The sequence below is a fragment of the Saccostrea cucullata genome, unplaced genomic scaffold, assembly GCF_032062105.1.
Source record: "Saccostrea cucullata isolate Sc308-1 unplaced genomic scaffold, CSIRO_AGI_Scuc_v1 ctg5431, whole genome shotgun sequence".
In the NCBI taxonomy this organism is placed as follows: Eukaryota; Metazoa; Mollusca; class Bivalvia; order Ostreida; family Ostreidae; genus Saccostrea; species Saccostrea cuccullata.
The window spans coordinates 44,200-66,637 of record NW_026934070.1 but is presented as its reverse complement, the minus strand read 5'-3'; the positions used below and the strand labels follow the sequence as shown (position 1 = coordinate 66,637).

Below are 22,438 nucleotides of genomic sequence, written 5' to 3'. Positions count from 1 at the left end.
ATCTTTCAATCCGGGGCATAAAAATGGCGTGATCATACCCAAAACAGAAATTGATCTAGATATTTATCTATATATTTGTTTACCAAATTTCAATGTGCAATGGTTGTGAAGAAAATGATCGGAAACTAAGTGGACCGACAGCAGCAAAGCAATGCAAAGCAATATGTCCTCCCTTCTTCGAAGGGCGGCATAAAAACAACAAACAAAAGAATTTCAAAGCACCTTTAACACGTTTAAGAAATGAGAGTCTAACCAGAACAGGTAACACATGTATAAATAGTACATACCCATGGTTTGAAAGACGAAATGTACAGTTTAACAGTACAATACAATATGCATTGTTCATATTATATAAACCCTTTTCCAATATAAATGTCTCTAAAACAAGTAATACTCTAAAAAGTTCCAAAAAGGTATATGAAATCTTTCAAAGCTTTTTTTAAAAGGAGCTTAATTCCTCTTTGGAAAATATCTTGACATTTCATGTTTATTCAATATAAATTGAGCTTTTATTATGCATCAACACTCCAATTAAACCTTTGTCTTCCTTTTAAGTTAAATGGAATTGATTGTTTTCAACTTATTGTCAATAATAGCAAAATTCTAGTAATTTTCGTAAAAAAACAAAATCCGACTAAAAGAGACTTTTTCAACTTAAGTCTCTTGCTTTCAAGAATTAAAAAACATATTATGTGTCTGAAAAAAGGCACACAAAAAAAAACAACCCAATACAAACAAACAATTAAATAACAGTACAATTACATTAAAACAGGGAAAATGTTTTGCATCAAATAAGTACAAAGGTTTAGAAAAACAAATTTTAATGATAATGCATTTAATTGGCAAATGTCTTAAAATATTACTGTAAGTGTAATAGAATTAATTACCACAGTATTCCTATAGAAATACATTTAAAAAATTACAAAACATAGTAAATTGTCAAAATAAGAAAAGCTTAGAACCCAAACACACAAAGAAACCAACAAAAAATGATTTAATTACATTAAAATATACCCCGGTATCTGATAATTTGGAGATCATCCTATAATGAGCAAATACATGTACTTATTGTTGAGATTGCAGTTTTGATTCTAAATCATGAATCATACACTTTAAAGCTGAAAATTATAAAGCATCTTTACACGTGAAAACAAATACTACAATAAACTATGGATACTCTAGTACACATATAAAACATAACCATGTACATTAGATGCACCAAAACAAAATGAAGATTGAAATCTACAAACTTTGCTAGTTTGCAATTTTAAGTGCATACCCCCCTTAATAACAATGCCCAAGCATTAGAAATATATAAGTCAAAAATATATAATTTATATATTAATAAAAATATATTGCATAAATATATATATTAGTACGAACACGGATATAACGAATTTACGGTTATAGCGAAGTTATTTTCGATCCCGAGCTATGCAAATTTACCGTATTTCTTATATGGATATAACGAATTATGGATATAGCGAAGTAAACTCATACACGGTCCCTGTGACTTCGTTATAACCGAGTTTTACTGTACAAGAAAAGGTTAACACAATGTACTATTCTAAATTTGAAATGTAATAAGTACCGCCACCTCTCAACTTTCTTTTATGATATACATATCTTATACTTAATTTTATCCTGTACTGACTTTGATAGTCTCTGATTGGATTGAATATACATGACATTGTATAAAAAAGCTCACCATTAAAGACTAAAAAAGTTTAACAACTGTCCATACGACCATTATGATTATGAAAAATAGTTGTAAATGACAAAATCATAAAAAATAATAAATACACTGTAACTTATTTCTTTGAAACAAATGAATTTTCTTTAACAGATAAAAATGTAACTCTAATCTAATGATGCACTGAATATATATCTTTTTTTCTGCGTAGGATTCATTTTCACTATGCACACAGTCATAATTAAAAGTTCCACAAAAATTTGGAACAGCCATCTTGAAGTACATTGAAGACATACAAAAATAATCCAAGGCTTTCTCTACCTGTATATTGAAAGGAACATGATTCAATGTAAATATGAAAAAATATCATTTAGAGTATTTCACAATTTTATTTGTTTCTTAATTATGAGGTGTCAAAAAAGACATATACCTAAATATATTTGATACATTAAATTATCTTGAAAGTTCATTTGTATCTTCAAGAAATATACATAAAATTGCCTTTATTTGTGTCTTCTGAAAATACATTGTTGTTAAAAAAATCTAATTATCTAATATTTAAGAAATCACTTTAATTTTATTTTTAAAAGGGATGATCATTCACACACCCTAGACATTAACATCCTGTAAAAAATAATAAGTCAGTATCTTGATAAAATGAACATCTCTACATCTAATAAGCACCATCTTGAGGTCACTTTAGGAATACAGAGTATAATCATATTTTATATTGATAATAATCTATCCATAAAAAGTATAACATGAGCATTGATATTATTTCATTCCAAATAGCAGTACAGCAATCTTCACCCATTATGAGATTCACTTACCAGACAGTGAGAAAAAATTCAACAATGTATATGTCACCTTCTTTGACAACACTGATTGAAAACGCATCATCTGGAAGAGCATCTTTGGTTAATTTTCATCAGTCAATGAATTGATCTTTTCTGGTTAATTTTAATCATTAATGGCAGTGGTTAATATGAAACCAAGGATAATGAAAGTCCGTAAGTCTTTTGATTTTCATTACCAATGGAAGTAGTTGAAGTTAAGGTTACATCTAGAACTAGAGTTCATCATATTGAAGTGGAGGAAGAATCTGGAAGATCTTTTTTGGTTAATGTGACCGATTGACAGTAGGTAAGGTTTTTCATGATTTCTTTGTTGAAGTGGAAACAGAATTCTGAAAGATCTTTCTTGGTTAATAATGACCAAATGACAGTAGGTAAAGTTCTTTCTGATTTCTTCATTAATGTGGAGACATAAATCTGGAAGATCTTCCTTCAAGGTGGTTAATGATGACCGAATGACAGTAAGTAAAGTTCTTCATGATTTCTTTGTTGAAGTGGAGACAGAAAACTGGAAGATCCTTTTTGGTTAATAATGACAGATTGACAGTAGGTACATGATTTCTTTATTTAAGTGGAGACATAAATCTGGAAGATCTTCCTTGATTAATAATGACAGTAGGTAAAGTTGTTCATGATTTCTTTATTGAAGTGGAGACAGAAACCTGGAAGATCCTCATTGGTTAGGTTTAACTTTCGTCATTGTCGGCAGTAGTGGACGTGGATCCAAAATCAGGAACGCCTTCCTGTAAGTCTAATCTGGTGCCAGACACACTCTCAGTGAGAATGTAGGTAGTGTCTCTTGGTTTCAGGAAGGTAAAACACTGAAAAAATAAAGAATGTTCAACTTAATAATAATTTCTTTTTAATAGCACTTTTGCTTGAAACTCTTCAGGATTATAAATGAAATGAATATTTTGTATATTTTCTGATAGTTCTTTAAGCTTTTGAGCTTTAAACTTTTATATTATAAATGAAATATATATTTTGTATATTTTCAGATATTTCTTTAAGCACTTGTGCATGAAACTCTTCAGAATTGTTTCAAATGAAATGAATATTTGGTATATTTTTAGATATTTGAGAACTACCTAATATTTATTGTCACTCATAATGATATTAAATTTTTTAACTGTAACACAAGCAAAATTAATGAGAAATACCACAAAACAATGAGAAATAACTTTACATATTTTCTATTACACTGTACATGTATTTACAAGGCATAACATCAACAATATTAGTTTCATTCAAGGAAATTTCATTAATTAAAGCTGTCAGATCAGTTGCTTTCAGAAACATGTGAGTACAAAATGCTGTGATTCTGATTTGAAGCTTAATTTTTTTCTGGGTTAGGGTGTTTCTATAATTAGAAACAAATCAAAACGTGCAATATGAAGGTTGTGTCTTCTCTTGACTCTATTCTTCTCCTGCCTTCTTATAAAAATTGACCCCCTTCCCTCAACTCTTGGGGAGTTCATCTATTATATCTGTGTACTTAATACTCACTAAATAATTGCAAATTAAAAAATTCCAAAAAAGTCATGGTTGGTGCAAAAAAAAAAAAAAAAACCAACAAATAGTTTTCAGGAGAATGCTTTAATATGTTAATTTGAATAATCAGTGAACATTTCCATTTTCTATTCTGATATTGATCAACAAGTTGGCATATATTCTTTCTCTCTTTGCACTCTCATAATAAGCATGATAAGGTTTGAGGGTTTGAGTAGAATTTTTTTTTTTCTGTTTTGAAAAAAATCCTAATGTTTTAACAGCAAAACAAGAACTGAGGTTTTATATTATAAATGACAATCACTGCAAACATGCAAAAAATAAAATAAAAATAAATTACGGAAATGAAAACAGAAATAAAAGCATGCAAATAACAAAATAAACTAGACAAAAAGAAACCTTTGAAATCACAGAAGTGGAGTTGTTTCGTCTAAGGCAGAATTTCCTATCTATCAAATAAACAACGCTAGTTCATTGACAAGGGCAACTTGAAAAAAGATAAATATTAATAGTGCTCTTCAACCCTTAAGAAAAGCATGGCAGATATTACATTTAAGACCAGTTGACAGGCAATACATTCTACTCATTTCCCCCCTGTACATAAATGTAAAAGAGCCTAAACTGTGCAAATGTTTTCTCAAAAGAGAGCAGTGCATTAAACAAGGTAAAGTTTTACTATATAGACAAAATAGAAAATAGTTTTAATGACTTACAGGTATTCTTTCAAGGAATTGTATTCCATTGGTTATTAAACAAAACCAAATCTACAATTAAAATTAAAAAGATAATGAAGTTAAATATTAAACAAAGCCTAATCTACAATTAAAATTAAAAAGATAATCACATGATAATGAAATATTCAATTGAAATGATTAATCGTTGATTGAAAATGATTGTCAAATCAATTTTTTAATTAACAAATTTTATCATATAATATTATCTTTATTTAATTAATTTTTAATAGAAAAGAAAGGTGAATAACATTTAATTATCAAACAAAGTCATATAATGACTAATCTATATGATATACAATGCCTATTCAATTAAAGTGTTCATGCTTTAATTTTTCCACATGGTTCCATATCCTTGAAATGCCAGTTTTCAGTTAATCTTAAGATTATAATAATTCAAGATTGGATTTGCCAATGTATGTCTTACATTAAATGTACATTTTATATACTGTTTGATAAATTAAAAAATAAATTCTATCCCTTGTGAATATCAATAGGGCCATCTAAAACAAGAGGCCCAGGGGCCACATTGCTCATCTGATCACATCGGCTAGGAAAAAGCACTAATCAGATCAGAATTGAAAGGGGTGGGGCTTGAATTTTAATACTACTTGAGATTGCCTTCAAATTACTACAGCATATGACTTTGCTGTTCCTGATAAAAAGATTTTTTAAAAACATTTTCTTCCTATATATAACTTCATAATAATTTGAATTTGATTCCCCATGTTTCCCTCTCTACTCCAAAGGGCCATGATTTGAATAAATTTAAAACTTCAATACATGAGGATGCTTAAATGTCAATATGACTACACATAGCTTTTCTGTTCTTGGGATTTTTTCCCTTTTTTTCTATGTAATTCTTAAATCCACCATTTTGACCCCACCCTACCCTTGGTGGTTATGATTTGAACAAATTTAATTCTACGCTACCAGAAAATGCTTCCATATAAATACTAGTATTACTAATAATGGCTTTGCTATTCTTGAGAAGATTTTTTAAATATATATTTTAATGTAAAACTTGGATCCCACATTGTGGCCCACCCTATCCTTGGGGGTTATGATTTGACCAAACTAGAATCTACACTACCTGAGGATGATTCCACATAAATATCACTAATCATGGCCTTGAAATACTTGAGAAGACGATTTTAAAAGATTTCCCTCTCTAGTCCTGTGTAGAACTTTGATCAGCCATTTTGCCCCCCCCCCTCCCATTTCCTAGGGGTCATGATTTGGACAAACTTGAAACTACACTACCTGAGGATAATTTCACGTAAGTTTCATCTTTCCTGGACCAGTGGTTCTTGAGAAGAAGATTTTTAAAGTTTTTCCCTTAATATACTCCTATGTAAAACTTTGATTGGCCATTGTGGCCCCACCCTACCCCCCGGGGGTCATGATTTGAACAAACTTGAATGAACACTACCTGAGGATGATTCCACATGAGTTTCATCTTTCTTGGCCCAGTGGTTTTTGAGAAGAAGATTTTTGAAAAATGCCATTAATTTACCACTTATTCATAATTATCTCCCCTTGGAAAAGGGCTTGGCCCTTCATTTGAACAAATTTGAATCCCCTTCACCTAAGGATACTTTGTGGCAAGTTTGGTTGAAATTGGCCCAGTGGTTCTTGAGAAGAAGATGAAAATGTGAAAAGTTTACGCTGATGACGACGACAATGACGACGGACAAATTTTGATCAGAAAAGCTCACTTGAGCCTTCGGCTCAGGTGAGCTAAAAAAGTGTTTGTTTGCCCTTTCTAGACTGACTAAAAATGACCTAAGTAAAAATATCTATTTAACATTCCTGGACACAATATCTTTTTAACCTTTTTATTCCTCTAATCACATCAACAAAATAAAATGTTGAAATTTTTCCAAATTTTTTTTCATGTACCTACCTAACAACTGAATAATTTTACCATGAGTTCGGAGAGGACAAGCAAGCAAATACATTTTTAAAGGTGGCCTAGCATATTTCCTGCATGAATCAAGTGAAATAAAAAAATGGAAAACTTACCAGATACAGAATAATAATTATATAAACAAGGACTAGAGTAGACACTGCTAGATAAACGGCCCAATGGTCAGGCAGGCCCTGAATGTACTCCGATATAAAGAACAGGTTTATTCCTATCACAACGATGGCCAGCACACCCGTGAATATAGACATAAACCTGCAAAAGGACAAGTGGCCTTTAATCATAGTTCAGTGTCTGACCAAAAAACCCTGAAATTTTTTTAATGTTCAACAAGACTCCAACTCTCCTTCAAAATTTAGTGCATTGAAAGTTTATCAAAACTTATTATGAAGTACATGTACAAATATAAATACAGGTAAATTTCGTTATCTCGACATCGATGGGACAGTCGGAAAATGTTGAGATATCCGAGGTGTCGAGATATCAGAGTTGAGACTCGACGTCCGTAATTTTATTGCATAGTAAAACCAAAGACCTAAACAGAACAGACGTGTACCTACAGGTACCTATATATCTTCAATTAGACTGTAGCTCATTTGTTTCAGCTATCTCTCTACATTTATTAGAAAATCTAAGAAGTTTTTCACAAATGTTATTTATGAAATGCTTTCTTTTTTATCGAAATCTTCTCATTTCACTAAAAACCGTTTTCCATCCAGCATTCGATCCGCGTGCCATAAATAGCAGCCATTAGCTCTGTCAGAACAGGATACGAAATGCGCTTTATAAACTCCGAACCGGAACGGTGCAAAGTCGAATTCCTAGATACGCAAAAACAAGAGGCCCATGGGCCACATCGCTCACCTGAGCACTAAGGGTAGGAAAAAGTAAAAAATGGCTTTTTATTGTAAAGTTTAAATCCAAAAGTAGTCCCATGATCAATCATGGATTTGCTATTTTTTTAGAAATTGATTTTTAAAGAATTTTCCTATATATATCTTCAAAAACTTTGGTCGGCCATTTTGGCCCCACCCTATCCCGGGGGGTCATGATTTGAACAAATTTGAAACTACACCAACTGAGCATGCTCCCATATAAATATGATGAATTATGGCTTTGTCATTCTTAGGAAGAAGATTTTTAAAGAATTTTCCTATATATTTCTATGTAAACTTTGGTCGGCCATTTTGGCCCCGCCCTACCCCTGGGGGTCATGATTTGAACAAACTTGAATCTACACTACCTGAGCATGCTCCCATATAAATATGATGAATTATGGCTTTGTCATTCTTGAGAAGAAGATTTTTAAAGAATTTTCCTATATATTTCTATGTAAACTTTGGTCGGCCATTTTGGCCCAGCCCTACCCCGGGGGTCATGATTTGAACAAACTTGAATCTTCACTACCTGAGGATGTTTCCCCATAAGTTTCATCTTTCCTGGCACAGTGGTTCTTGAGAAGAAGATTTTTAAAATATGCCACCAAATTTTCATTTATTCCCAATTATCTCCCCTTGAATGAGGGCGTGGCCCTTCATTTGAATAAACTTGAATCCGCTTCACCCAAGGATACTTTGTGGCAAGTTTGGTTGAAATTGGCCCAGCGGTTCTTGAGAAGAAGTCGAAAATGTGAAAAGTTTACAGACAGACAGACAGACAGCTAGACAGACGGACGCCGGACAAAATGTGATCAGAAAAGCTCACTTGAGCCTTCGGCTCAGGTGAGCTAAAAATTAATGCGTACATTTTTTCAATTATTTCATTTCACATCTTTTTTATTTCATAATCATTCATCATTAATTTTCAATTCATTTTCAAACCAAAATTTAGATGAAATTGGGCAGTTAACAAACGTTACCTATGCATCCATATTACGGCTAATGCAATAGTCGTGCATGTCGTAAGTTTGATTGTTTCATGTTGAATGCATTTTTACCACAATTTTTAAGTTAAATTGAATCCAATGTGTATATTATTTATTGTTATTCAGTTACCTTTTTTTTAATAAAATGTTGAAGTATTGTTAGATTTCGACACAAATAAACGGTAAACCGTTGTACATTTAAGCAGAATTGAGAAGATTTACCAATGATAATTACCCACGCTGAACATTGAACAATTAATGTATTAGAGACGCCGAGGGGGCTTGGGACTCCTCTACAAATACATTTTTACAGAGCAGTATGTTGTCAAAACATGGGTGTGAAAGGTGTGATTTTCTGACGATGTCGAGATAAACGAGGTTGTCCGAGCGTGATGAGCAACCAGCTGACAAACAATTAGATTAAGTAGAGCAGAAAATTGCACCGATGTCGACATATACCAGGTAAATTTTGCTCTTGGGGCTGTGAAATACGTCGAGATAAGCGGGGTAGTCGACATTACCGAGGTCGACATATCCGAGATTTTGCAAATCATCTATATAGTAAATAATGACGGTACCGCGGACCGACATTGACATATCCCAGGTTGTAGACATATCCGATGTCGAGATACTGAAGTTTACCTGTATACAGACATAAACTAGGTATATACCTTCCATTCTTGAACTCTCCCATGATATTTTCGGAACTTGTGAACGTGAGAATCGGAATGAGGGCAAAAGGTAGCTGCAGACTCATTAACACATTCAACATGTCGTTCATCACTGTTAAATCCTGAATCCCCGAGAATGTAGCCACAAAAATGGTAGGCAGTATTGCAATGCTCCGAGTGAATAACACACGCATCCAGCGCTTCCATTTGAGATTCAGAAAACCCTGCAAAAAATTCCAAATTGTCAAGTAAAAAACAGGGTAAGATATAGTAAAGCTAATCTCAGCAAATGTGCTTTTTAAATGAGACTTGATCCTATATCGAGTGATATTAAAGAAAAAACACTTATCTAGTAGTTTCATTAATATGACAATGTTTTAATGTTCTAAGTACAAGTGGTTCAAGCAACAGTTTCTTAGGCATAGACTGAATTCAAACCCATTTACATGTACACGGCTATTTAAGTTATTTAGATATCATACAATCATGTAACATATGCATACAATGCAACTCTTATCTTATGTGCACATTTATGTACATGTACCAAAGGTGCATTCTCCATGGAAGTCAATTAGGGCAATGTAGATAACTTGAAAAAAAAAACTGGCGCAATGGTACTAAGAGAATGCCCTATTTATTCACTGATTATCTCTTATATATATGTGTATAATAAAGGATGAGGTGACTTGCGGCCCCTCGTATACTGACAAAAAATTAAATGTCAAAATTTTACTCAAATTTTTGTATGTAACTAATCACTGATATGTTTACTTTGATAGAATACTATTTTTAACAAAAATACACTGTAGCAACGTGATTTGAAAGATATAAATATTTTATTGGGGTAGGGGTATCATGTTTACATTCAATTCCCATTGCATTTTAACCCCGCCCCACTCTTTGAAGCCCTTAAAATATACGAGCGCAGATAGGTACAATTTTCTCCTTTGGCTGGTCACTGTATTTTATTGAAATCTACCTATATGTGAAAGGAGAAAATTGTACCTAACTGCACTCACATGCTATTTTTTAAAAAAATGTAAAATCTAGCTGGCCTTTCCCATTATAAACAGATCGACGGAACTAGATTTTCTGACGCAAGAATGAATTCATATGTTAATCGAGGTACAGGCGATACTTTCTTACTGACCAATCAGCTAAATGAAATTTGTTACGAGTGAGTAACACAAAAATACTACCGAATGGAAACATAAAAGGAATTTTACTGCTTTCCGATATTTTTTTTATGCATTTGAGTCACAGATTAGACACGCATCTACATATGTACCATTTCCGAGACCACTGTAAAATTTATATACAGTTACAAACAATTGATAGAAAATATACATGATATACATTTTAGTTTTGTAGCGTGTTTGGTGAGCAGTTCGCTCTAGGTCTATATACACGTATTCCCGAGTATTGGTGAATACAAGTTTCATATGCATTTCTTGTCCTAAAAACCGTAAATGCTGAAAATCCATGCGTATTATTAAGTATAAACAGGATTGGCTGATCATTATAAAAGTTTGAAATGTAGTAAAGGACAACAGGAAAAGAGCTAAAGCCACGAATTATCAATATCCGCCTTTAATTTTAGACAAAATTTAAGTTTAAAATCAAGAAGCCTTTCATATGTTATCTTGTAGAGCACAATGTCATGGTACGCTACATATAATTTTTTGTCACACAGGCCACCGTCCTTAGCACATGCACAGGAGCAAATATACCTATGAAGTTAAAAACTGTCTAAAAACGCCGATTTTACGGCAGTTATTTCGAAATTTGAATGTGGCCACACTCAAGTACCCTTTCCAAAATTTGCATGCATGAAAATATTACATATACGCACCTTCATGCAAAATATCCCAGAGGTACTCGCGTGTGGCCAATATGAATTTTACAATTTATGAATGTTGAGCTTTCAGAAATTGAAGCAGGATCCTCCATTTCAGTAGTAATTTATAAGTTCATTATATGCGTAAATACTCTAAATTAGTTATTAGTACATCAGATTTATTCTTGATAATTATATAATCCAATATTTGTCAATAATTTTGTGATAGAATATCTTAAATTGTCATTTAATGTGTGTTCTTTCATATAAAATTTAAAATTACGCTCTTTTCTTTCATGCTTACGTACATGATACAATGATGACGTCATAATTTGACCGTGAGGTCTACTGCATCTGAGCAAAAATAATTTGAAGAAGTTAGTCAAAATAATTTTATAATTAGAAAAAAGTGTTGAGAATTTATTTGTGTCGTGTTTCCAATTTGTTGCCAGCACTAGATGTTGAACGTAATACTTGTTTCAAATCTTTTTAATTTATAAACATAAAAAAAATGCCTAATCCGAAGTTGACATCTAAAATTCACGCAACTCTATGTTTATTCTAGGATACATGAAAAGTAAATAGTTTTATTAGTTTACACACTGATATTTCAATTGAAGAAATATATAGCATTTATGAATATTATGCATTTAAGATTACAGTAAATGTTAGTTAGCTAACATTATTTTAAAACTCGAAGCTCAAAAACGCATGCTCTCTCTCTCTCTCTCTCTCTCTCTCTCCGTAGCTTTTCCCTTCTTTATTAACCTTTTACGATGTCTTAGAACTTTTTCTTTGGCATACCTTTAAAAAATAATACGACGCAGATTTTTTTTTCTCGAACGAAAAAGAAATTTATTGATAATCTAATAACTCTGAAATTGAATAACTCGGGATGATCTATCTGCACAACTATACATCATAGAAGAAGTACGTCTCGTAACTACAATAGAAACTGGTCAAATGTGTCCGAAGTTCTGTAACACCTGAATGCATTTTGAGGTAAATACTGAGGTTACTTGATTAAAATAAAACGGAGTCAAATGTGTCCGAAATTCTGTAACACCTGAATGCATTTTGAGGTAAATACCGAGGTTATCCGATTATAATGAAAAGGAGTCAAATGTGTCCGAAATTCTGTAACATCTGAATGCATTTTGAGGTAAATGCCGAGATTACCTGATTAAAATAAAAAGGAGTCAAATGTGTCCGAAATTCTGTAACACCTGAATGCATTTTCAGGGAAATACCGAGGTTATCCGATTAAAATTAAAAAGTGTCGTATGTGTCCGAAATTCTGTAACATCTGAATGCATTTTCAGGGAAATACCAAGGTTATCCGATTAAAATAAAAAGGTGTCAGACTCACGATTTGCGCACATTTAATGAATAAAAATAAACATGGATTTTGAAACCTAATTTATCTTCTAGTAGTAATTGGTTTGCCTTGCAGCTTTCTTAATCACATCTAGTGATCTGACATATTACTGAATTATCTACAGATAGAAGAAAATATCTGCAGAAGTGATGTAAAGTACGACGGCGTATTCGTGCCATTTTAACAATGTATAACTTTTTTTAAAAATCGTTTGTACGATTTATTAAATCGTTTGAACGATTTAATAAATCGTTTGTACGATTTAAGAAATTGTACAAACGATTTAACAAACAAATTGTACAAACGATTTATTAAATTGTACAAACGATTTACTAAATCGTACAAACAATTTATCAAATCGTATAAACGATTTATTAAATCGTACAAACGATTTATCAAATCGTACAAACGATTCAATAAATCGTACAAACGATTTTAATAAAAAAATTCTACATTGTTAAAATGGCACGAATACGCCGACGTAGTAAAGCGTTAACTCGGGGAAGACAAATATTAAAATTAAGTAATTACAAAAAAAATTAACCTTTCATTTTCACTCCATTTTATATACATAACACCTATATATCTCAGTACCGTGAACGCGAATTCGGACATATAATTTTGTTACTTAGGATGCCCCTCCGCTATGACTGGTAGTTAGATTGGTTTCGCTTCAAATATAAAAAAAAAACTGTGGCAATGTAGTGATTTTCACGGATAAAGGAGCAGGAAGAGGGAAAAAAACGGCGATAAATAATCTGGAAAAGTAGAGGAAGTGGTCGAAATAAAATTCGTCCCATTACCGGGTACATGTAGTACTATTCTATAACCATGCTGAGTGTGCATGGCGATTTGAAATTTTTGTTTATATACAAACGAGTCTCAGTGTAATATTGGAGACAAGCAACACTCCTTTGCTGATTACTTGATTTTTTCAACAATAAACATAGGCGCAGATTTTTTTTAATGCAGTACACAATAATATAAGATTAAAGGATTAAAACGCATGTCTTACGTCACCCCCCCCCCCCCCCCCCAAAAAAAAGTAGAAGTGATACACTGTATAATTTTTCATACAGGAAAAGATACCTACCTGAAAGAAAAAAATCTAAATCTAAATACGTGTGATATCAATATTAACTAGCGGACTATGACAAACCTGGTAATATAACTAGAGAAACTCGAATTTAGGGCTACATTCTATATATACTCAACTTTCAAATCAAATTCATGCTACTTGCACCCCCCCCCCCTTTTCTTAAAAGCTTCAAGAATTCTGCAAGACATATATTTCATTGTCAAATTGCACGAATAATCGGGGTTCGTCACATAGACAAAAACATACGTACCTACTTTGATAATTCTATTTCGTTATAATAGGCCCAGATTCTTGTTTAGAAAAAGATTTAACGATTACTGCGCCGGGCTTCACGTTATATTTATCCAGTCACAAAATTTGAACTTTTCAGAATTTATTACATGTATATCAGATAATAATTATGTCATATAATGCAGTGACATATGTCTAGAGTATTACATACTTTTAAAACTATATTTTTGGATAAAGAACTATAATTGTATCGCTCGGGTGTACAAAAGTAAGCAGTTAATGTTGAATGTTCTATGGCAAAGGACTTTTTACGATGTTATGACGTTACGTTACAAATAATGACGTTCCTCATGTAAATTTCATTCAAAACAATGCCATACTGTCAAATCTCTTCTTGAAAAAGTATTATAGATATCTAAAAAAGGAAAACAGTTATGAAAAGCTACAAGTCTACACTATCTTTATTGAAATTCTCATTGATTTTTTAGTTAAGGCGTATTTCGATGGTTCGTGGCTTTAGCTCTTTCCCTAAACCACGTGTCTGCGAAAAAATGTACACGTAGTAAACCAGCATGTTTTGTTGTTCCGTCATCGGATTGGACAATGACTAAGTGCGAAATAATAACAACAGCCATATAAGGTCTTCTCGGACACGCATATCCCTCTATTGTACTAAGACCTGCCCATTCTCTTGCCATAAAAGAAAATAATAGAGAGGTTGAGATTTCCAACGTGTACGTGTACGGGTACGTCTAGTAGGGGAATAACCGAAATTCTGTGTGTATTACGTCATCAATTTTAGTGACGTCAAGATTGCTACACGTTCGTAAAACTTGTAGAATGGAATCTACACGTAAGTGAAAACGTGTAGCTTTAATAATAAAAATTAGCCAATTTAAGTGTGAAAATGTGATTGTTATACATTATATAGAATATTTACTTTCATGAGCACTTATATTCATTAAGTTTTGTTTACAAACTGACGACGAAAAACCTTCTAAATAGTTCAAACAGAGACACCGATCGTGGTGTACACGTACATGTTACACGTCATAAAAATCTCAACAGACAAATTAAAAATAACGTGTACGTCAAAATATCTACAAGTACACGTACGCGTACAAGTTTAAGATCTCAACCTCTCTATTATCACAAACCTGGCCGAATTTAGCTGTGATAGGGTCTAAAAAATCAAAGATAATGCAGTATTCCTTATAATTAAAATGTTTCTGAACTATTGAAACTATTCAAAAGGCGTCGTATTTATTCACTCATTTTTGAAAACTAACATCGTTGTAGATTAAATATAATTCGTCGTGGAAAAAGGGGCCCCAGATAGCAGTTATGTCACATCATCCTTTCCTTTTAAAATGAAGTAATTGTGCAATATACCTCCATCACAAATTGTCCTGTGTAGGTTCCAGTCATTGTTGAACTTTGACCTGCTGCTAGAATTCCAACTGCCCAAATATACATAGCTGCCAACCCAAACTGACAACCCAGAAACACGCCCTAATAATACAAAAGTCATTTATTGAAATTGGAATTCAGTTTTTTTTTTCACTTTGATAGCAATTCATCCCATTTTAGTTGACAGACAAGATTTAATATGTTACCTGGGATGTTGCAACGTGGGGGGGGGGGGGGGGCATACGATGCTACATGCCTGGTTACAGCTTCCTCAATATGACAAATCCCAGAAACTGAATACTACATGTAGTATATGAATTTTACAATTTCAGTGCGATTATGAAACTGAATAAATGTTTAAAATCACATTGGCAGTATTTCAGCAATATTTTGGAGAATCATTGATCACTCATTAATCTTTTTTCATTATTAGATCTTGGTAAAAGTTTTAGTAACATGTTCATATCCATGAAAACAGACAGTCAATGCAATTAAAATACATGACAGGTACAGAATGATATACGTATTTCAACTCATTACCACAGAGTAGAGCGCTAAAATAAATGTCACATGAATAACAAGAAATTATAACATTCAATTTGATTTCATAAAATATAAAGATTCAGAAAATATTTCTTGTGTCACATTAATAATAATTCTCTTTTATTTCAAAAATTTAATATTTATGTCTCTTTTTGAAAAAAAAAATAAGAAAATGAATTTAGATTTATGGGTTCTTATATTCAAGCAGACTACTGTATACTCACCCCTCGAAATATATCAACATCCAGTTTAGTGGTCTGAAATTAAATTGTAAACAAAAACTCAAAACAAGTTATTGAATTTTGTTGATCAAACATAGACCTCCAAAAAATCAGGTGCCATGGAGGAGTGAGCATCTCCTGCCAATTGGTCACACTGGCCGTGTGCTCCTGTTTACGATCAGGAAAAAAATTCTTGGACAATTCAGTGTGTAATATAATACAGATATTATAGGATTAAACGTTCTTTTTTCAGAATTTATCGATGTGTAAACTCTGCCTTTTTACTCACAAAAGTAAAGTTTGTGAGTAAAAAGGCAGAGTTTACACATCAATAAATTCTGAAAAAAAGAACGTTTAATTCTTATAATTCCAATTACGAATTTTTTAAATTATTAAAATTATTTCCCTTTAAGGCCGCCATACAATCCGTTATTTTGGACGGCCTAGGAATACTTTATGCTGCAAAGAAACGTATACAAGATGAATATCGATAAAATCCAACCTAAATTCTCAAAACAATCAATAAATAAACTTATAAAAACTCATTGATTGTTGTTTAAGTCAACAAATATCGTAAATATGCGCATCTCCAGAATAATTCGTGTTTGACCATGGCCATGTTGACATAAACAACAACGTCATAACGAAAGTAGCAGACCGACGACGTCCTCGATTTGCTCTGGTTCGTTCAAAGATTTAGGGAGAATATGGGATCTGTAGGGATGTAAACATATGAATATGATGCTAAAAAGGCAAGAGTCTGAGGTACGTTTCTTTTCCCTATCACAACCATACCAACTGAGCTGATATGGAACGTCGAGAAAATGACAGCATGATCAGCGATTTTTTTAAAATTCACACTCGTGATCCGACAGTGACATAAACATGATATTACCGTCTGTCAGTCCTGTTTATCTCTTTTTCATTCATTCATTCGATCATTCATTCATTTTTTTTATTTCAAGTTTCTTGTAATCATAATTTAACTATAAAACAGACTAGAAGTATCTAGCTGTTTTCATTGTTTTTACAACAGTCAAGAAAGTAGTTCTGATCGAAGAATTCATCGATGTGTAAACTTTTTCTTGAATTTGTTTTCGTCCAATCAAAATACAGGAAATCAATAAATAAAATTAAGATTGGAATTATAATTATATAACAATTAATATACATTATCAAATATAATCAACACAAAGAGTAATAAAATGTAAAACTTGGTCCCTATATCCCCAAATCTATTCTACAATATTCCTGCCATTAGTTTAAGAAAGTTTGAATGAAAGAAAAGCAGAAAAGTTGTCAGATCTCAACCATTGCATGAATCATTCAAATTTGATCAACATTAGCGACATCATGAACATGGAAGACTTTTAACTCCCAATGTTAGGAAGCTACACCCTGTCATACTTACATTGAAAATGGACGCATGAGGGTTACCAACTTTTAAACAGTTATCATACTGAAAACAAAATTAAACAACACTCATTAATAGATATTTCCATAAATTATTTTAAAACAAAACATACAACAAAATTCCTCAATTGAGTGAAAAAAAATTAAATATTTGACCATTACCACTTCCGTGACATTTTTCCCATAGAATCCTTCTGCAAATACTGCAGTCACGAACACATTGATGAGGAATGATACGAACAATGCAATGGCTGCCTCAACGAAAAAGTACTTATTGGCTTCTCGGACGTGATCCCTCTGAGATCGATCTACATCTCGAGACTAAAAAAAAGATGAGTTGATTATGTAACATACTGTATGATGAGATAATTACGTATCATACTGTAAGATGAGATAATTATATAACATACTGTATGATGAGATAATTACGTAACATGCTGTATAATGAGATAATTACGTAACATACTGTATGATGAGATAATAACGTAACATACTGTAAGATGAGATAATTACGTAACATACTGTATGATGAGATAATTATGTAACATACTGTATGCTGAGATAATTATGTAACATACTGTATGATGAGATAATTACGTAACATACTGTATGATGAGATAATTATGTAACATACTGTATGATGAGATAATTACGTAACATACTGTATGATGAGATAATTACGTAACATACTGTATGATGAGATAATTACTTAACATACTGTATAATGAGATAATTATGTAACATACTGTATGATGAGATAATTACGTAACATACTGTATGATGAGGAAATTACGTAACATACTGTATGATGAGATAATTACTTAACATACTGTTTAATGAGATAATTATGTAACATACTGTATGATGAGATAATTACGTAACATACTGTATGATGAGATAATTACTTAACATACTGTATAATGAGATAATTACGTAACATACTGTATGATGAGATAATTACGTAACATACTGTATGATGAGATAATTACGTAACGTACTGTATGATGAGATAATTACGTAACATACTGTATGCTGAGATAATTATGTAACATACTGTATGATGAGATAATTACGTAACATACTGTATGATGAGATAATTACGTAACGTACTGTATGATGAGATAATTACGTAACATACTGTATGCTGAGATAATTACGTAACATACTGTATGATGAGATAATTATGTAACATACTGTATGATGAGATAATTATGTTACATACTGTATGATGAAATAATTATGTTATACTGTATGATGAGATAATTATGTTACATACTGTATGATGACTGAGAAATACTGAGTAGGCAATATGACAGATATGTGCATCAATTTCTTATATTTTGAATGTTAGAGTAGAGGCAAAATGCAAAAAATATATCCCTCACCATGATAAAGGTATGGGTTATTATAAAAAGGCATTTCCAATTATATTTGGGCCTTGTTTCTACATGTACAACTGGATCAATATTAAGATTCTGTGCTTAAATCTTGAAAACTAATAAGTTACTGACAAGGAAATTTCTATGTAATTGGCATAAACTTTGTGCCATGTTTATTAAGATATTAATGAAGAGATCCACACCTTGACGAGGGCAGAATGGAGGTAGATGTTGTGAGGCATGATGATGGCTCCTATAATCCCCACGGCCTGTAGAACCTGCTCCGGCCCGCAATCCTCACAGTACGGTATAAACATCCCCTTAAGGAGGGAGGGCTGATCCGGCTTAACTATTACATACTGTAAACAGACAAAACAGTACGGAATAAACATCCCCTTAAGTAGAGAGGGCAGATCCGGCTTAACTATAACATACTGTAAACAGACAAAACAGTTCAGTATAAACATCTCCTTAAGTAATGAGGGCTGATCAGGCTTCACTATGACATACTGTAAACAGACAAAACAGTACGGTATAATCATCCCCTTAAGTATAGGGAGGGCTGATCCGGCTTAACTATAACATACTGTAAATAGATATAACAGTACGGTAAAAACATCCCCTTAAGGAGGGAGGGCTGATCCCGCTTAACTATAACATACTGTAAACAGACAAAACAGTTCGGTATAAACATCCCCTTAATGAGGGAGGGCTGATCCAGCTTAACTATAACATACTGTAAACAGATAAAACAGTTCGATATGAACATCCCCTTAAGTATAGGAAGGGCTGATCAGGCTGAACTATAACATACTGTAAACAGACAAAACAGTTCGGTATAAACATCCCCTTAAGTATAGGGAGGGCTGATCAGGCTGAACTATAACATACTGTAAACAGACAAAACAGTTCGGTATAAACATCCCCTTAAGTAATGAGGGCTGATCCGGCTTAACTATTACATACTGTAAACAGACAAAACAGTATGGAATAAACATACCCTTAAGTAATGTAGGCTGATCAGGCTTAACAATTAAAATAACTGTAAACAGTCAAAAACATTAATAGACACAACAAAACCAATGTTCAAAATAAAAATAAATAAATGTGCCTATAGTTGAGTACTGTACATGTACATAAATTGGAGTACTGTAGACATACTTTTTTCCAGAGGGTCATTATCCTGCGGAATCTCAATTTTTGTTTAATCCTCAGGTAGATAATTACGAGGATTTCCTAGATTGTTACTGTATGCCTTATAATTATATTAAGTACACTTGGACAAATTTCCGTGGAAAATTCAAGATCGCGTACATAGTGTAAATTAATACCACGGTATTCAAAATTTAGCGCAGTAACTATATATTAACCCTTTGTGTGCTGACTTGTTTTACGTGTGCTGTAACCTCAGGACTGAGTTGTTTTGTAATATCAACAAAATTATCACAATGGTGTACTAAAATGCAAATATCTCAAATTGTTGAAAACCAATTTGCTTGAAATTTGGCAAATATATAGCAAATGTTGCGTTTTTTAATCTATACTATTTTTTTTAAAAAATCTAACATTTTATGTTGCCATGGAAACCAAATTTTCAAAAAAAATATTTTAAAATGACTTTTTAGCATTTTAACTATATTTTTCAGAGAAAATATTGCACTTTGATGAAAAAAATTATATATCAATTGCTTTAAAAATTCAATTTTAGTTTAATATTATGTTAAAAATAAATTTAATTTAAACAATATATATAACTCTATGATAAAGTCGAAGTTATATATAACCGTTATGTTGTGAAAAGTCATTGTATACTTATCTTAGTAAGGGATATATTCATGTAGGTTTAAGTGAATTCTGATTTACGTTAATGGATTTTTTTTTCAGATTTTAACTAAAAAGAGTATAAATTGAAGATTCAATTAGCCTGTAAATATAAAACCAGTGATTATTTTAAGAAATATTGGCAATCATATAAGAAAGTATGATCCTCAAAGAATATGCAGTTTTCGAGGTTGGGAAATCTTGGAGCAAATTGGCACAACAATGAACTAATTGCTGTTACATGTGTACTAGTATTCATTTTCAAATTAAAGCAGTCAATATGTTAAATAAATTTGAAAAAAAAAATAAAATAATATTTACACTAAGTTTTAGTGGTCTTATTTTCTAATGACTGGTATCTAACAGCCCTAAATATACTCTAGTAATTCTCAAATCTTTTTTTATTTTGCTTTTATTGAAGAAAATGCATTTCTCCTGTTATTTGTAAAGTTTACATATTCATCAACTTTCCTCCCACAGTACTTCTCACTCTGTAAGAAATGTGGCATTTATTTTAGAAGTTTTATTCCTGGCTGGCAACAATAATTGCCAGCAGGAAAACTAGTGTTTTAAATTTTAGAAATTTAAGCACCTTTAACAGTCATTTATAATGTTTTCAAAAATGACTTTGTTCAATGTGTTCACTGGTGAATAACAGTTTTGATTTTTTTCAATTGATTTTAGTTAATGATGGTTGACAGATATGTACCATAATATCAATCAATATATTATGAAATACTTTTAAGTTTATGCAAGTCTAATGGTATGGGTCATGTAAGCTCAGTCAGTAGAGCATCTGACCGGTGATGCAGGGGCCCCTTCATAGATTCACGGTCCAGCCGTACATTTTTCCTTCCTTGTTACATATTCGATGCTATTGACCCCTCTGGATTTGCAAGTGAAAGTCCTGTGAGGGGTTAATAAGAATTTGGGTTGTGTCTGCAAGGATAAAGATAACTTTAAGGAGGGATATTTTATGGTTGTGCTATGGGTATCAACCTGGGTAGCTCATTCGGTAGAGCACTTGACTAGTGAAGCTGGGTTCCTGAGTTCAATTTCTGGTCCAACCATAGTTACCATACATTTTCTCCTTTCCTGTTACACAAGTTTTAAATGTGCCTGAATTTTTACTTCAACATAAAATATTATTCCTAATACTGTATACAGGGAAATTTTAGCCCCCGTTTTATTTTTGCCCCTTTCACCCTCTCCTTGATTGGGCGAATTTAAAATGGGGCGAATTCAAATTACACCTCATAATTTCTTAAACAGAACTATGACTGGGTGAATTTAATTAAAACAGGGCAAAATTGTTCACAAGTTCAAAAGGGTGAAAATAACATGGGGCAAAAATAACCCTGTATACAGTAATGAAATTTATATTTCATTTCACTATGGGATTTCTTTGTATTCTTAGTAACTATTCATATTTTCATATTTAAAAATAAACATATCTTTGGAGACTAAAATGTAATCTTTGTTGATAAGTAATTGTACAGGAATTTGCATTTTTGAAAAAAAAATTTTGACCATCATTAAGAAAAAATTCTCACAGTAAATCTAAGCCTTTTTTCTGTATTCATTCAATCATTCAGGCATATATTTATTTAGCTGGGTATCCAAATTGACTTCGCTATATCCGTATATTGGCAATATTCGTGTTCGTACTAAAGGAGTTTTGCTGTATTACCCAGTCTTTATTGTAATTTATTGAACAGATGTACATGCAAGTCCATACAATTTACAAATTACTCATTCTAAAGACTCTGATCTCCTTCTTATGCCTACAAAAATGACAATTCATCTTAATTTTAAACTGTAGAGATACCATTTATTTAACCAGTGAATTTTATAATT

General features: G+C 32.1%; 1 protein-coding gene across 2 annotated transcripts in view; it reads right to left on the bottom strand.

Annotated features, from left to right (window-relative positions):
* Positions 1 to 1,381: 1,381 nt before the first annotated feature.
* LOC134239893 (natural resistance-associated macrophage protein 2-like) overlaps positions 1,382 to 22,438 on the bottom strand; it is a 43,674-nt gene continuing 22,617 nt past the window's right edge. The window contains exons 6-15 of one of the 2 annotated variants that reach the window (XM_062722025.1): positions 18,964 to 19,119; positions 17,544 to 17,702; positions 17,380 to 17,427; positions 15,972 to 16,004; positions 15,187 to 15,306; positions 9,250 to 9,473; positions 6,813 to 6,969; positions 4,770 to 4,820; positions 4,456 to 4,505; positions 3,243 to 3,368 (exon numbers count right to left, since the gene is read on the bottom strand). In XM_062722025.1, the coding sequence (XP_062578009.1) occupies positions 4,464 to 4,505; positions 4,770 to 4,820; positions 6,813 to 6,969; positions 9,250 to 9,473; positions 15,187 to 15,306; positions 15,972 to 16,004; positions 17,380 to 17,427; positions 17,544 to 17,702; positions 18,964 to 19,119 (990 nt within the window). In that variant the 3' untranslated portion in view covers positions 3,243 to 3,368; positions 4,456 to 4,463. Of the gene's footprint in view, positions 3,369 to 4,455; positions 4,506 to 4,769; positions 4,821 to 6,812; positions 6,970 to 9,249; positions 9,474 to 15,186; positions 15,307 to 15,971; positions 16,005 to 17,379; positions 17,428 to 17,543; positions 17,703 to 18,963; positions 19,120 to 22,438 lie in introns of both variants that reach the window. The other variant, XM_062722024.1, reaches the window with a different exon arrangement.